This window comes from Hyalella azteca, unplaced genomic scaffold (assembly GCF_000764305.2).
Source record: "Hyalella azteca isolate HAZT.00-mixed unplaced genomic scaffold, Hazt_2.0.2 contig16728, whole genome shotgun sequence".
Lineage (NCBI taxonomy): Eukaryota > Metazoa > Arthropoda > Malacostraca > Amphipoda > Hyalellidae > Hyalella > Hyalella azteca.
In genome coordinates, this window is record NW_025946537.1 from 1 (window position 1) to 14,073 (window position 14,073).

General features: G+C 39.8%; 3 protein-coding genes across 3 annotated transcripts; 2 read left to right on the forward strand and 1 right to left on the reverse strand.

Moving 5' to 3' along the window:
• Nucleotides 1–2,868: 2,868 nt before the first annotated feature.
• On the forward strand, nt 2,869–8,966 carry LOC108674830 (mucin-21). The gene is made up of 4 exons (XM_018162804.2): nt 2,869–4,157; nt 5,583–5,685; nt 7,636–7,829; nt 8,419–8,966. Exons 1-4 carry the CDS (start codon nt 2,984–2,986, stop codon nt 8,964–8,966), a joined length of 2,019 nt encoding a protein of 672 aa, XP_018018293.1. The 5' UTR covers nt 2,869–2,983.
• On the forward strand, nt 8,962–10,235 carry LOC125179339. Its single transcript, XM_047885028.1, has 2 exons — nt 8,962–9,969; nt 10,036–10,235. Exons 1-2 carry the CDS (start codon nt 8,984–8,986, stop codon nt 10,067–10,069), a joined length of 1,020 nt encoding a protein of 339 aa, XP_047740984.1. The 5' UTR covers nt 8,962–8,983; the 3' UTR covers nt 10,070–10,235.
• A 2,008-nt stretch (nt 10,236–12,243) lies between these two features.
• LOC108674831 (RE1-silencing transcription factor B) lies at nt 12,244–13,535 on the reverse strand. The gene is made up of 2 exons (XM_018162805.2): nt 13,219–13,535; nt 12,244–12,713 (listed from the first exon to the last, which is right to left on the reverse strand). Exons 1-2 carry the CDS (start codon nt 13,395–13,397, stop codon nt 12,323–12,325), a joined length of 570 nt encoding a protein of 189 aa, XP_018018294.1. The 5' UTR covers nt 13,398–13,535; the 3' UTR covers nt 12,244–12,322.
• Between the last annotated feature and the right edge of the window lie 538 nt (nt 13,536–14,073).

Sequence of the window (14,073 nt, forward strand, 5' to 3'; positions counted from 1 at the left end):
CGCCGGTTACCCTCACATGCCACAGCAGTACGCCGGTTACCCTCACATGCCACAGCTGTAGGCCGGTTACCCTCACATGCCACAGCAGTGCACCAGTTACCCGCACATGCCACAGTAGTGCGCCGGTTACCCTCACATGCCACAGCAGTGCGCCGGTTACCCTCACATGCCACAGCAGTACGTCAGTTACCCTCACATGCCACAGCAGTGCACCAGTTACCCGCACATGCCACAGCAGTGCGCCGGTTACCCTCACATGCCACAGCAGTGCGCCAGTTACCCTCACATGCCACAGCAGTACGCCGGTTACCCTCACATGCCACAGCAGTGAGCCGGTTACCCTCACATGCCACAGCAGTGCGCCGGTTACCCTCTCATGCCACAGCAGTATGCCAGTTACCCTCACATGCCACAGCAGTGCGCCGGTTACCCTCACATGCCACAGCAGTACGTCAGTTACCCTCACATGCCACAGCAGTGCGCCGGTTCCCTCACATGCCACAGCAGTACGCCGGTTACCCTCACATGCCACAGCTGCACGCCTGTTACCCTCACATGCCACAGCAGTACGCCGGTTACCCTCACATGCCACAGCAGTGCGCCGGTTACCCTCACATGCCACAGCAGTGCGCCTGTTACCCTCACATGCCACAGCAGTGCGCCGGTTACCCTCACATGCCACAGCAGTGTGCCGTCTACCCGCATGATCATACAAGTACAAGGACAAAAAAAATTTAAACGCAAAGGAATTCCAACCGAGCGTTGGGGTGGAAGTGGGTGGAGCCAATGAGAGTTATAGTACCAATGGGCAAGCCAATATTTTAGCCTCAGGGCTTAAAGTTGGTCGTACTTAATTCTATTTTATATTTCCGCCGACATATTTTCCTAAAAATACATTGAAAAACCTAACTTTCAACCTGCTAAGGCACAAGTGGGCCACGCGATGGCACAAATGGGAGGGGCGCCGGCCTCGCGAGGGCACAGGTGGGCGGGGCGAGGGTACAAGGAAGCGGGCGCAGGCCAAGCGAAGGCAGAAGTGGGTGAAGCACGTGGTGCGCGAGGGTACAAGTGGGCGAGGCTCGAAGCGTGTGAAGGTAGGGGTAGGCGGAGCATGTAGCGTGCCAGGGTACAAGTGGGCGGAGCACGTGGTGTGCGAGGGTACAAGTGAGCGGGGCACGTGGTGTGCGAAGGTACAAGTGGGCGGGGCATGAAGTATGCGAGGGTAGGGATGGGCGGAGCGCGTGGTGCGCGAGGGTACAAGTGGGCGGGGCACGTGGTGCGCTAGGGCTGGGGTGGGCGGAGCATGCAATGTGCCAGGGTACAAGTGGGCGGGGCATGAACTGTGTGAGGGTAGGGGTGGGTGGAGCGCGGGTTGCCAGGAGCGTTTTGCCTCATGCGTTCAATTGATCATTTGTGGTGCGAGACGCGCGCGGGAAGTAGAGATGGTGTGGCGCGCTAATGGATTTCATTGGCGTCCATTAGAGGAGACCGCGCTCGCACCATTGCGTCCATTAAAACACTCATTGGCTCGATTAGTGAACTATATTGGCTCGATTGGTGCTGCCATTGACCACTTCAATTAACTCGTTCACACAATTATTGTGCCGTACTAGCCAGATTAGTGCGCCATATTGGCTTGATTGGCAGTAAAAATTGGCCATACAATTGAAACTTCCACGTGAAGTTTCAATTATAAAGTTCCTGGTATTCATTGGCTTAACCAATTGGCCAGTGATTGGCAGTTGAGTTTTACGCGATTGATATATAAAATGCGTGTTTAATTGGACGCAACATCAGGCTATATTAGCCTATATATTGGCTGAACATTTGATGTGATTGGCCGGGTAATTGGGTGTAACTGAACTTGAATTGATGTAAAATGATGTAAGTGAAAGTAAATGTACGTTCACTTATACATTTGTATATCGTCGACGTTCTTTCTGCCATTTTACGGTGAGAGAGACTAAAAAGGTAAATTGGATAATGGTTAGTTTGTACAAAAATTATTATATTCAAATTTATAATAACTCGAGGGGTAAAAAAAATTAATTTAAAATGTTTCCGAATGTGGTGATGCCTGGATTAATTTTTAGAAGCGTCTGAATGTCTGTATTAATATATTATGATATGTTTAAACATATATTAAATATACATATATTAGATCATTTCACACGGAATACATTTTCTATTCATGTGGATTTATTACAGATATACAGAAATATACAGAAACCGTTAATTTCTTGCAAATAAGATGCACTTACAGACCGTGAATCCTAAGCATGGATATACAAGTATGCGTAAATTTATAAAAACATGAATTCTGTCAAACAAAAAACACAGAAAAAATGAAATTTGTGCGTAATTTAACAGATAATTTGTGTGAATTCAAAAATTTAAATTTATTCAAATTTAACTTTTAACAGCAATTAATTTTATGCATCACGTAGAAGCTTTCAAATTCGTGTATAAATTCACACAAAAACCGTGAATTTATTATACATTCATACTCCATACATTTCATGCGCACGTAATTATACACAGACCCAGGAATTCATTTAAATGCGCCTCAAAGAAACGCAAAATTCTTTCATATGTACTACCTTAATAAAAATACCTATCATTAATTGTGATTAGTTTGGAAGTTTAATTTTAATTCAACTTTTCTTTACTCTAAGTTATTTGATATTATCTAAAATATAAAATATATTTTATTTTCATTTGTAACTTTATCAGAAACCGACAAGTTTTCTTTATTTAATAGATAAAATATATCGCCCATCCACTTGAATTATTTTTGGTTTTAAAACATAATTTTTGATGCTGAATAATGACGTTATTAATGTTTTGTTTTGTCTGGAAAATGATCCAGTAAATGAGCAGGATTATAAAGATGAATTATCATGTAATATGGATTTAATAGTATTAATCTGGACGTAAAATTGTACATTTTTTCATCGTACCCTAAAGACAAGAACTATCAACAATGAACTACAACTGCAATGACATGGCCCAGCAATGCCGATCGTCGCTGCGACAGCCTGAAGAACGTAACCAAACCAGTCACAGCAACGCTAGTTACCTAACTACAACCACTACTAGTGTGAGCCAGCAACAAGTCCAGAACCATCAGGGCAACCACTCGTCGACAGGTATCATCAACCATCAACCATCTTCGAGCAACACTCATCTACCACACGCCTCAGTTCTTGCTCATCTGCAAGGTTCTCCTGAAAGTCAGGTCTCACTTTCGGGCCTTGCCCAACCTTCTTCAACTCAGTTTTCGTCTCTTTCAGGACACCCACAATCTTCTCCTAACATACCAAATACGCCCTTAACTGGACATCATCACTCTAGTTCCAATACCCAACATTCTTCTCACTCTAATCATCCACAACTGACTTCTAATACCCAACCCTCCCATTCATCACTTACGGTAATCACCCAACCATCATCTAATACCCAAATATCTTCCCACTCCAGCAGTGACATACCATCTTCATCCAGTAACCTACACTCCCCACTCATGAGTGTACAACCACCTAACCACTTCCAGTCAGTGGTGACATCGTGTGGGGATGCAGGTATGGATGCAGGAACCTACACAGGAGGGTACCACAGCATCCACCTGATGTTGGGACTGTCCACGGATCTGATGTTGGCTCCTTTCTCCAGCCCCCAGCAATACGCGGACCCAAACCGTAGTCCTGACGAACCATGTCCTTCTCCGACGATGATCCAGAGACAACACACCATATCTCCCGTCAAAGTCACAACTTCTGTTCGATCATCAACCTCAAAACAACAGGTGAAGGATACCTATGAAGGATCTTCAAGAGGGACATCTGCCGAACTCACCTGTCGGTACGACAGTCCTGATCCACAAATGTCGGAAAGGACTTTTTTGAGGCCAGGATCGGAATACCTGAGCCATATCGCGCAGCCTCCTTCTTCCGACATGACGACCATCAACAGTGATAGCATCAACACAAGTTCCTTGATCAACGGCAGCGATAGCACCAACATCTCAGTTATCAACAGCACCAGCAGCAACACTGTCAACAGTTCTTCAACAGCCGCACAGTCTTCTTCAGTGAAGAGGAAACTTGAAGCAGACGCTGCAGGATCTTCTGAACTGCAGAGCGCTGCAGACACGGCAGGTTAGCAGACATAGAATATGACAGACAACTGAACTTTCATTTTTAAATCATTTTTATATCTACCGAATTACTAAATTCTTTTTGTTATAAATAATTTCATACGAATGAAATTGATCGGACGGGTAAATCCCTTCGTTAGTTAAAAACAAACTCGTAGTTTTGAAATTGTTAATTTTTTTAATATTCTAAAGAAAAGATTCATCAAGATTCATAAAAATATTCAAAGATTCATAAAAAGCGATTCATTCAAAATCTATCAAGGTATTTTTTTCTGAATGGATGCAGGATATCCGGCCTCATATAAAATTAATTGTAATAAACAGTTGAGACTTCAGCTAAAATAGATTCACGAAATTCATAATTATTTCAACAGGGGTTAAATGTAGTACAGGTGTATATAGTAAACCAGCATGATAAATAAGTGCGTGCTAAAAGGGCTGAATATATTATATTGTATGGCTGAAATAAATTTAGAATTTTATTGTACGGGCTAAAATTACTCAGGATTTTATTGCATGGGCTAGAACAATTTAGGATATTAATGTATGGGCTAAAATAACTTAGGAAATTAATGCATGGGCCAAAATAACAAAGGATATTATTGTATGGGCTAAATAGCTTTGGATTTCAATGTATGGGCTTAAATAAATTAGGATATTAATATATGACCTAAGATAACTTAATAGGATATTAATGTATTGGCTAAAATAACTTAGGATTTTATTATATGCGCTAAAAATAAATAGGATATTAATGTATTGGGTAAAATAACTTAGGATATTAATGTATGAGATAAAATATCTTAGGATTTTAATGTGTGAACGAAAATAATTTAGGATTTTATTTAATGGCCTAAAATAACTAAGAATTTTACTTAATGGGCTGTAGCAAAGGTGGGTAATAACTTAGGATTTTATTGTATGGGCTAAAAAAAGTAAAACATGTTCGAACTAAAAGGGTCGAACATATTCTATATGGCTACAAAAGCTTAGGCTGTTTGTGTATGGGCTAACGATATTTGCAGAGCTGGGCAGCGCTACTTTGAAATGTAGCGGCCGCTACCGCTACATGCTCTAAAAGTAGCGGGCGCTACCACTACCGCTCCAATTGCTTAAATATAGCGCCACTACCGCTACAATTGCATAAATGTAGTGGCCGCTACCGCTACCGCTACATGATCTAAATGTAGCGGGCGCTACCGCTACCGCTACATGATCTAAATGTAGCGGGCGCTACCGCTGCCGCTACAATTGCTTAAATGAAGCGCCGCTACCGCTACATGTAGCGCGCTATTGTCCACCTCTGGATATTTGTATGTAGCCGGCAATAGAAAAACATTTCATAATAAAATGTGAGCTAATAGAAAAATTCATGGTTACATATAATAATTCTGTATAGTTAGATAATTAATTTGAAAATTTGCAGGCGATGCGACGCCGTCCTCGACATCAGGCCGCAAGGCGGAGCCCAAGTCCAAGAAGGGGGCGGCGGAGGGCGGCGCCCCCACCGTCAAGAAGAAGAAAACGAGGTGATTAGTGATGTTATTGTGTGACATGGGTTATATTGTATAATATTATTACTTGACATATGTTTTATTGTATAAAAATTAGCATGTAACATATGTTTTATTGCTTTATATTATTAGGGTAACATGGGGCAGTGGGCCCACTGCGGGTCACGGGCCCATAGCGGGTTTCTCGCTAAGTATGGCAGATATTGGTCCGTGTTCTCTACCGCCGGTCGACAGTTTCACTGGAATGAAGTGTACGGATTTACGTTTTGCTAAGTGCTTGCGTTATTAAGTTCTTTGTGAACAACTGTTTTAGCCCAGATAATAGTTTTTTTTTTTTGTTTCTAAATAAAACTTTTTCGATTACTGTAGACGAAGCTTTCGAAATTACTTTGAATTATATTTTCAAAGTAATATTTATGGGGATAATTTTGAGACCAAGTTTAGACTATTAGCTTTTAAAATAAAATGTTGACACGATATAAATTGAAATGATACCTAGTGGGGCAACGGGCCCACGCGTGTCACGGGGCAAAGCGCCCATGGTGAAGTCTTGTGTTATACATCATTAGATTTGTCTCAATGACCTTTTCAAACTATGACTAGCTTTTTGAATTACAAATTACACTTCATATTGCATGATTTTCTGATATGTCGCCTCAAGGCAGCTGGTTTAGCTTCTAGTTATGCGTATGTATGACCCCTTATCGAGTTATTGACTCTTGCCTTGCCAAAAGTTGATTTCAGTCAACACCAATGAGCCAAAAGTTGATGCGTTTTTATGGTGTTGGCTGAAATCACGATTAGGCACGAATTCTCTGCACATAATATCTGGGTTATGGACGAAACTGGAACGAAGTTCTTTTCTGATCAACTAAATATATTTTTTCTAGTCAAGGATACATTTTTTTCATGTCAAGGACGAATTTTTTATCGCAAGGATATATTTTTCAAGTCAAGGATGTACATTTTTATGTCAATGAAATATTTTTTTTCACGTCAGTGATAGATTTTTTAAGCCAAGAGTATATTTTTTTCAAGCTAAGGATATTATTTTTTGAGTTGTTAAAAATGAACGAATGTCGTATTTTTTATTACATTTTTCTTATTTTTAACTGTAAAGTGTTGTTTTTTTCATTTTTAAACGAAAAATATGCAATTGTGGTAAAGGGACCAATGGTGGGCGCCTTGCCCCAAGCCCATGGACCCATTGCCCCAGTGGTGGGGCAATGGGCCCATTTTGACACTTTTTACAAAATGGTGTTTCATTAAAAATTGGAAAACTCTATAGGCGCCTAATTCACATCATACATTCCCCATTAGTTGTACCTTTAAACAAAACAAAGAACCACCTCGTATCAATTAAAACTTCATCAAAAATTTAGTTTAGAAAAAGGGGGGGCGCTACCCTATGTTGCCCTATATAAAAAATGTTTTATTGCTTAATATTATTATATAACACGTGTTTTATTGTATAATATATGTAAATTTATTACGTACATAATGCTTAACTTGTGTAGTGTACCCATAGTACTGCATGATTAACAAATGTAAGATCCCAGCTCTGTACGCCAGTTTCTGGTCAGAATCGGCGAGGAGGCCGGGCGGTTAAGCACAGCAGAATTGTAGCAGTGAGTTGCGAGTTCGAGACCGCAAAATGCTGTGAATGTTCTGCGATGTTAAGAATTTCTTCAACGTCGACACTTCTATTCTATTCTAAGTACACGTAGCGGCCTAAGTACACGTGGCGGCCTGAGCTATAGTACACGTAGCAGCCTAAATACACGTAGCAGCAGCCGTAGCGGCCTAAGTACACGTAGCGTAGCAGCCTAAATATATTACATTTTAAATAATATATATATTTTTATTTGTGTAGTTTAGCAGAAGCTGTTCTTTAATGCAGGTTTCATATATTTTTTTATTTTATTAATATATAATATATATTATGATTTTATATCTGTATAACAGGACGACGTTCACGGCCTATCAACTAGAGGAGCTAGAACGAGCCTTCGAACGTGCCCCCTACCCCGACGTGTTCGCCAGGGAAGAGCTTGCTCTGAAGCTCGCCCTGTCAGAGTCCAGGGTGCAGGTGTGGTTCCAGAACCGCAGGGCCAAGTGGAGGAAACGAGAACCTCCGAGGAAGAACTACATTCCACCAGGTGAGTCATAGATGAATATATAAAGGAAGTTCTAGAATTTATTGCGGTTTTTATGGATATTGGATCTATTAAAGTTCTAGCTCACCATGATCTCTAATATGGTTCCAATTTATGGGATTCCTTCACATCCAAATAGTTTTATTTTCTATGCGTAGCACGGGTACGTCCTTTTGTCGGCAAAATTGTGTCAGGATGACCCACGCGAATGTAAAAATTGCATCGGTATTTGGACAAAATCTCATTCATTTCACTGGCTAATAAGTTCGCTCTAACTCTGCTTAGATAGGAGAAAAATATCTTAATTTTCTCATAGTATTTAGCTTTTTATTTTGAATATTGCATTGCAACTATAAAAAGATATTAACTTTATATTACAAGAGATTTGATAAGAGGAAACGGTGCACAATGATATTCATGAAGTGTGACATATATTTTTGAAAAAAAGTTATATATTTTTTATATGACACATGACATATATTTTCTTACTAAAGTTATTCTTCGTAACTATTGTCATTTTACTTTTTATATTCGCTTATATTTTTTTAATACTAGATGTTTCAGTTATATTATTATTTTCCGTATATTTTAGGTCTCTCAGCGGCGGGGTTCGGGGGCCTCGGACCCCTGCAGTTCAGTGCCGGGGATGCAGCCTCGGGGGGCTGGGGCTACGCTCCCCACTACGACCACCTCAACCTCTTGCCTTCTTCTTCCCCTTCTGGTGCCTACTCCTACCCTCCTCCTCCCCACGCTCCCCCATCCCACGTATATGGGTATCCTCCTACTCTCCAGTCTGCCCCTCCTACGTCTGCAGCAAGCGACTACTACTTGCAGGACATCCGGGACTTTTCTTCCGCCCCTAGTCTTAGTCTTGGAGGTCTAGGAAGTCTACAGAGCTTCCCGCCAATCCTACAGGATGAACCTGAGTTAGGAGGTCACAGTGAGTTACATCATCACCTGCATCACCACCAGCAGCACATGGAAGGTGTTAAACAGGAGCCCGATGATGGAGGTACTTGTGGTCCGGACCTCATGGGGACCGCCATCACCTCCATGTCGACGCCTCTCATGGGCCACAACGATACTAAAGACGCCACTAACAACTTGCCATATCTCGCCTTGCCTTCTTTTTTAAGCTAAAGCAAGACCTGCAAGCCATGCAGCAACAAAATGGCGGTAGTGTTGAATGTGTTGATAATTTGATGTCAAAGAATTTATCTTTATCCCGTTTCATTTCCAACGAAACTCGCGATTTTGTTCCATCGGCGAGTGCATCCAATGTCGGTCTGGAGACCAAAGAAGTTCCAGGAATCGCTGAAACTGGCAAAAGCTTCACAGTTTATTGTGATCTCTCAGACAGTAGTTTTATCCAATCAACGCTGCCACAAAGATGTCCTCCATCAAACACAATTTCAATAATAGAAAACCCTATTCCGAAACTGCTGCCTTCATATTCTGATGAAACTGGGATCGTTTTTCGAAATTTCCAATCAGGGACAAGGCAAAGCTCTGACCCGATGCTGGCCAGTCTAAACCTGTTCCCTCAACACAACAACGGTATGATGTACGAAAATAATACCGTGATGAACCACCAGCCAAGCTTTCAAGAGAACGAAAAGCATAGGATGACGTCACAACACCAAGCGGACTTGTTTCTTAACGTACTAGATTGCGAGGCGGAGGACTACCTTGAACAGGCGCTCATGAATACACACGCAATCTTATCCGACCAGGAGCAGATAACGCACGACATATTGACTGAACAGCAGCAGAACACCCACGCCATCTTAACTGAAGAGGAGAAAACAAACGATATGTTCACTGAACAGCAGCAGAACACCAACGATATGTTTACTGAACAGCAGAACACCTACGCCATGTTCACTGAAGAGCAACATTCCAATCACCCCATACTGGCCGAACAGGAACATACCACCCACCCCATCTTGGCTGAAAAGGAACATACCACTCACTCCATCCTGACTGAACAGGAACATACCACTCACTCCATCCTGACTGAACAGGAACATACCACTCACTCCATCCTGACTGAACAGGAACACACCACTCACTCCATCCTGACTGAACAGGAACATACCACTCACTCCATCCTGACTGAACAGGAACATACCACCCACTCCATCCTGACTGAACAGGAACATACCGCTCACTCCATCCTGACTGAACAGGAACATACCACTCACTCCACCCTGACTGAAGAGATGCAACACCCAGAAAAATGAGCGAGATTTGGTCCAAATTTCTACGACTCGGTTTACCCCCTTGCAAAAAGACGCATCTGTGTTAAGGGAAGAAAGTGTGTCACTATTTTGACAAAATGACGCACTCATTTTTCTACGTGCATCGCGTTGTACCAAAAAGGCAACTCGTATCTCTGAGCTATTCATTATATTTTATATTGTACAGAACAAAACATTATTTTTGATGTTCTTGTAAGAATCTTGAAACATTTTTTTTTCTAACAGATATACGGAACCTAAATATTGGCCGTACTTTTTGAAACGTTTCATTGCAACAACGTTTTTATCTAGGATATCTAATGCCCTGTAGATACTAATACTTATATAATGAATTATTGTTGTAATAAATGAATAATAAGCGTTATTCACCACGCATTCACGGTCCAGACAAGTAAAACGTCTAGAACATCGTTAGTAAAAATATTATTGAAACACGTTCATCGTTTTCATGATGTGTAACTGTTCGCAATGTGCCTCTCTTGTTTTGCTTTATAGTATATGTAATAAATAACACTGTTCTCACTTACTTATTATACTTGATAACTGTATAGTGTTTTATCTTAAATTCACCATCCCTTCTCTGATATTGTTGAGGTTATTTAAATATAAAGAAATATATAAATCAAATGCCGCTTTTGACATACAAATCAAGTTTAGAATGAATTTATAACCGAATTAATGAAATCTTATCTGAAAAATTCACGCATACGAATTAAAATGAATACTTAATTTCATTAAAGATCATCACAAAAACGCATTATGCTTAAAAATTTTTAATCTTAATTAGAAACTAGTTTAGCGTTCAGGTCAACTTGACATCTCATCAAATGGAATGATTCAACAAGGAGCAGTGAATCACGGGTTTGAGGTCCAGCTAGCTGTGAAAATATGCAACGTCTATAATCAGATGCAGAGAAGACATAATTTTTTCTTCATAAGTGAAACTTCTACTTTATGTTAATAATAATATAATTAATAAACCATCGCCATATCCCCGTTTTACTGAAGAAAGCTAATAATGATCAAACACCATGAAGATTATTGCAAGATCTTATTCAATTTAAACCATTTACAATAGCTAAGTTGAACTCCGAGGTGACGAGAAGTTTTATACACATACACACAAATAAATGTTACATTAATGCCCATTTTTTAATAAGATAGTTTTATAATTAATAGGGGGGCTTCACTAATTAGATAATTAGAAGAGATCATTAACAATAGTTTCAAATAATAGAAAACTAATGCATTTTATTCGAGTAGCATCCATCCTTCAAGTATCCTTCGGAAACTCTTCCAAGAAGTATCATCTATCAAGTATCATTGTACTAATATCTATCACGTATCTTCTTACGAGTAATACGTCAAGTATTCCAGTTATCTTCAGACAAGTATCCTGTTGAAGTGTATAAGTATCTGTATTAGTTTCTGTATATCAATGGATTATAGCAACGCTGGATTATAGCAACGCTGGATTATAGCAACGCTGGATTATAGCAACGCTGGATTATAGCAACGCTGGATTATAGCAACCAGCAGGAGTATATCTATAAGTAAATCCCTCCAGAATTAATAAATAAATAATAAGGAATAATAATACAAAGAATATTAAAATAATCGTGTGGATATGAAGCACATGTTCTACATTAACAGTGACCGAATAACTGTAAGAACACACATGTTCAACAGCAACACACATGTTCAACAGCAACACACATGTTCAACAGCAACACACATGTTCAACAGCAACACACATGTTCAACAGCAACACACATGTTCAACAGGAACACACATGTTCAACAGCAACACACATGTTCAACAGCAACAGACATGTTCAACAGCTGTCTCTTATACACATCTAGATGTGTATAAGAGACAGGTTCAACAGGAACACACATGTTCAACAGCAACACACATGTTCAACAGGAACACACATGTTCAACAGCAACACACATGTTCAACAGCAACACACATGTTCAACAGAGACACAGACGTTCAACAGTATCTAAGTCATTTAAAACATACAAATATACACTCGTCCTACATAGACTACAAATGTATGTCGATAATTACAAATACAGCAGTGAATGCAGTGAATGTATGACACCTACAGCAGTGAATGCAGTGAATGCAGTGAATGTATGACATCTACAGCAGTGAATGCAGTGAATGTATGACATCTACAGCAGTGAATGCAGTGAATGTCTGACACCTACAGCAGTGAATGTATGCCACTTACAACAACAAAAGATGATGTATGAACATATGTCGTTTATAAGAGTTACCGTTCAACATAACTTTCCCCTCACACGTAGCGCAGCCTAACTCCTCATTCGCAACATGAAGTTGCACATGTTCAACAGTCTCGCCATGTGTAGAACTCATCTCAAAACATGCGGGGCATTTCAAACATGGGTCAGAAGTGACACGTTCCTTGGCAAGATGACGAAGTGAATGTTCTTTGTACGCATCTTTGTACTTAGACGTGTATGAACATGAGGGGCATGCGTATGTGGAGGAGTGGCCGTGTATGTGGCGGAGAAAATGTTTCATGAACTTGGTGGAGAACGTGCACTTGGTGCACACGAGCCTCTCATCCAGGTGCGTCAGGAGGTGGTCTTTGAACCTGTGAATAAATACTGCGTTAAAAAGAGTTTTTTAAGTTGAGTCATAAGTATAAAAACTAATACAAAAGACAGTACCTATAAATCAATACGTACTGCATTAACAAGTGGTTTTTAGTCGAGTCATGAGTATAAGAATCAATACCATAGACAGTATAAGTAAATAATGCATAAAAAGTATTTTTAACTTGAGTCATAAATATAGGAACCAGTACAATAGACAGTATAAGTAAACACTGCATTAAAAAGTTCACTAATTCATGTCTCCGTGAATTTGTAAAGAATTTATGAATAAAATGAGTCTTTTTACCCCAAGTCTATAAGCAAAAGGTAATGCATTAAAATTCAGGTTTTTACCTACCTAACCTACCTAAAATTCAGCTACCATTACCTAGTAGCTACCATTACCTAGTAGCTACCATTACATAGTAGTAGCAGCTACCATTACCTAGTGTTAGTAGCTAGTATTACCAAGTGGCAGCTACTAGTAATAGCAGCTATCATTACCTGTATTTGAACCTGGGAGTGTTGGGGCGCCTGAAGGTGCAGAAGGGGCAGACGATGTGTGCGGGGTGGCCGTGCTCCAGCGAGTGCTTGCTGAACTGGATGGGGAACAGGCTGGAAAACTCGCAGTGATGGCAATAAAGGCGGGAGTGCCCAACCTCTATACGGCTTTTTGGCTCCATGATATTAGGTTTTACATATCTCTCCTTTAATATTGTCTTCTAATATTTTAAATATTGTTTCCCTATGGAGAATGGAAAGAAGCTTTCTGATTTATGCAGTGTTGAACACAGGCAAATGTGATCATGATCTATGAACAAGTGATAAATTTAGAAAGATATTTATTATGATATTTATTCAGCTTCTTTACTCATATAATATTTAGAAAATATTGAGATTTTGGCACAGTTTTTGAAATATTTTTAGAGGAGATTAGGTAAAATGCATCATAAAAGTCAATCAAAACATTCAAATATAAAAGTAAAATTCTATGTGCACTAAACATACCAGAATTTTCTATGTTTATCAAATTCCCTATTGCATTTTTCCCCTCAATTTTTTGAAACTATGAAATCTTAGATTTAGTTGCAAATATATAAGAGCAAATTATAACATCAGTCAATCAAATTTACAAGAACAATACACATTTTTAATGACCAATAAAGCCATGAAATTGACTCATGTCTGGACCTCATCAAAGCTCTGAAGAATAACTAGAGTTTTGATTTATTTAAAGCAATTGAGTTCAATTTATTAAACACTTTGAATAAATTACAAGAGCTGATGAATAATAAAAGTAGTTTACATTTGAAAAAATAATCAAATCAGGCAATCAAAAATATTCATTTCACAGCTGTT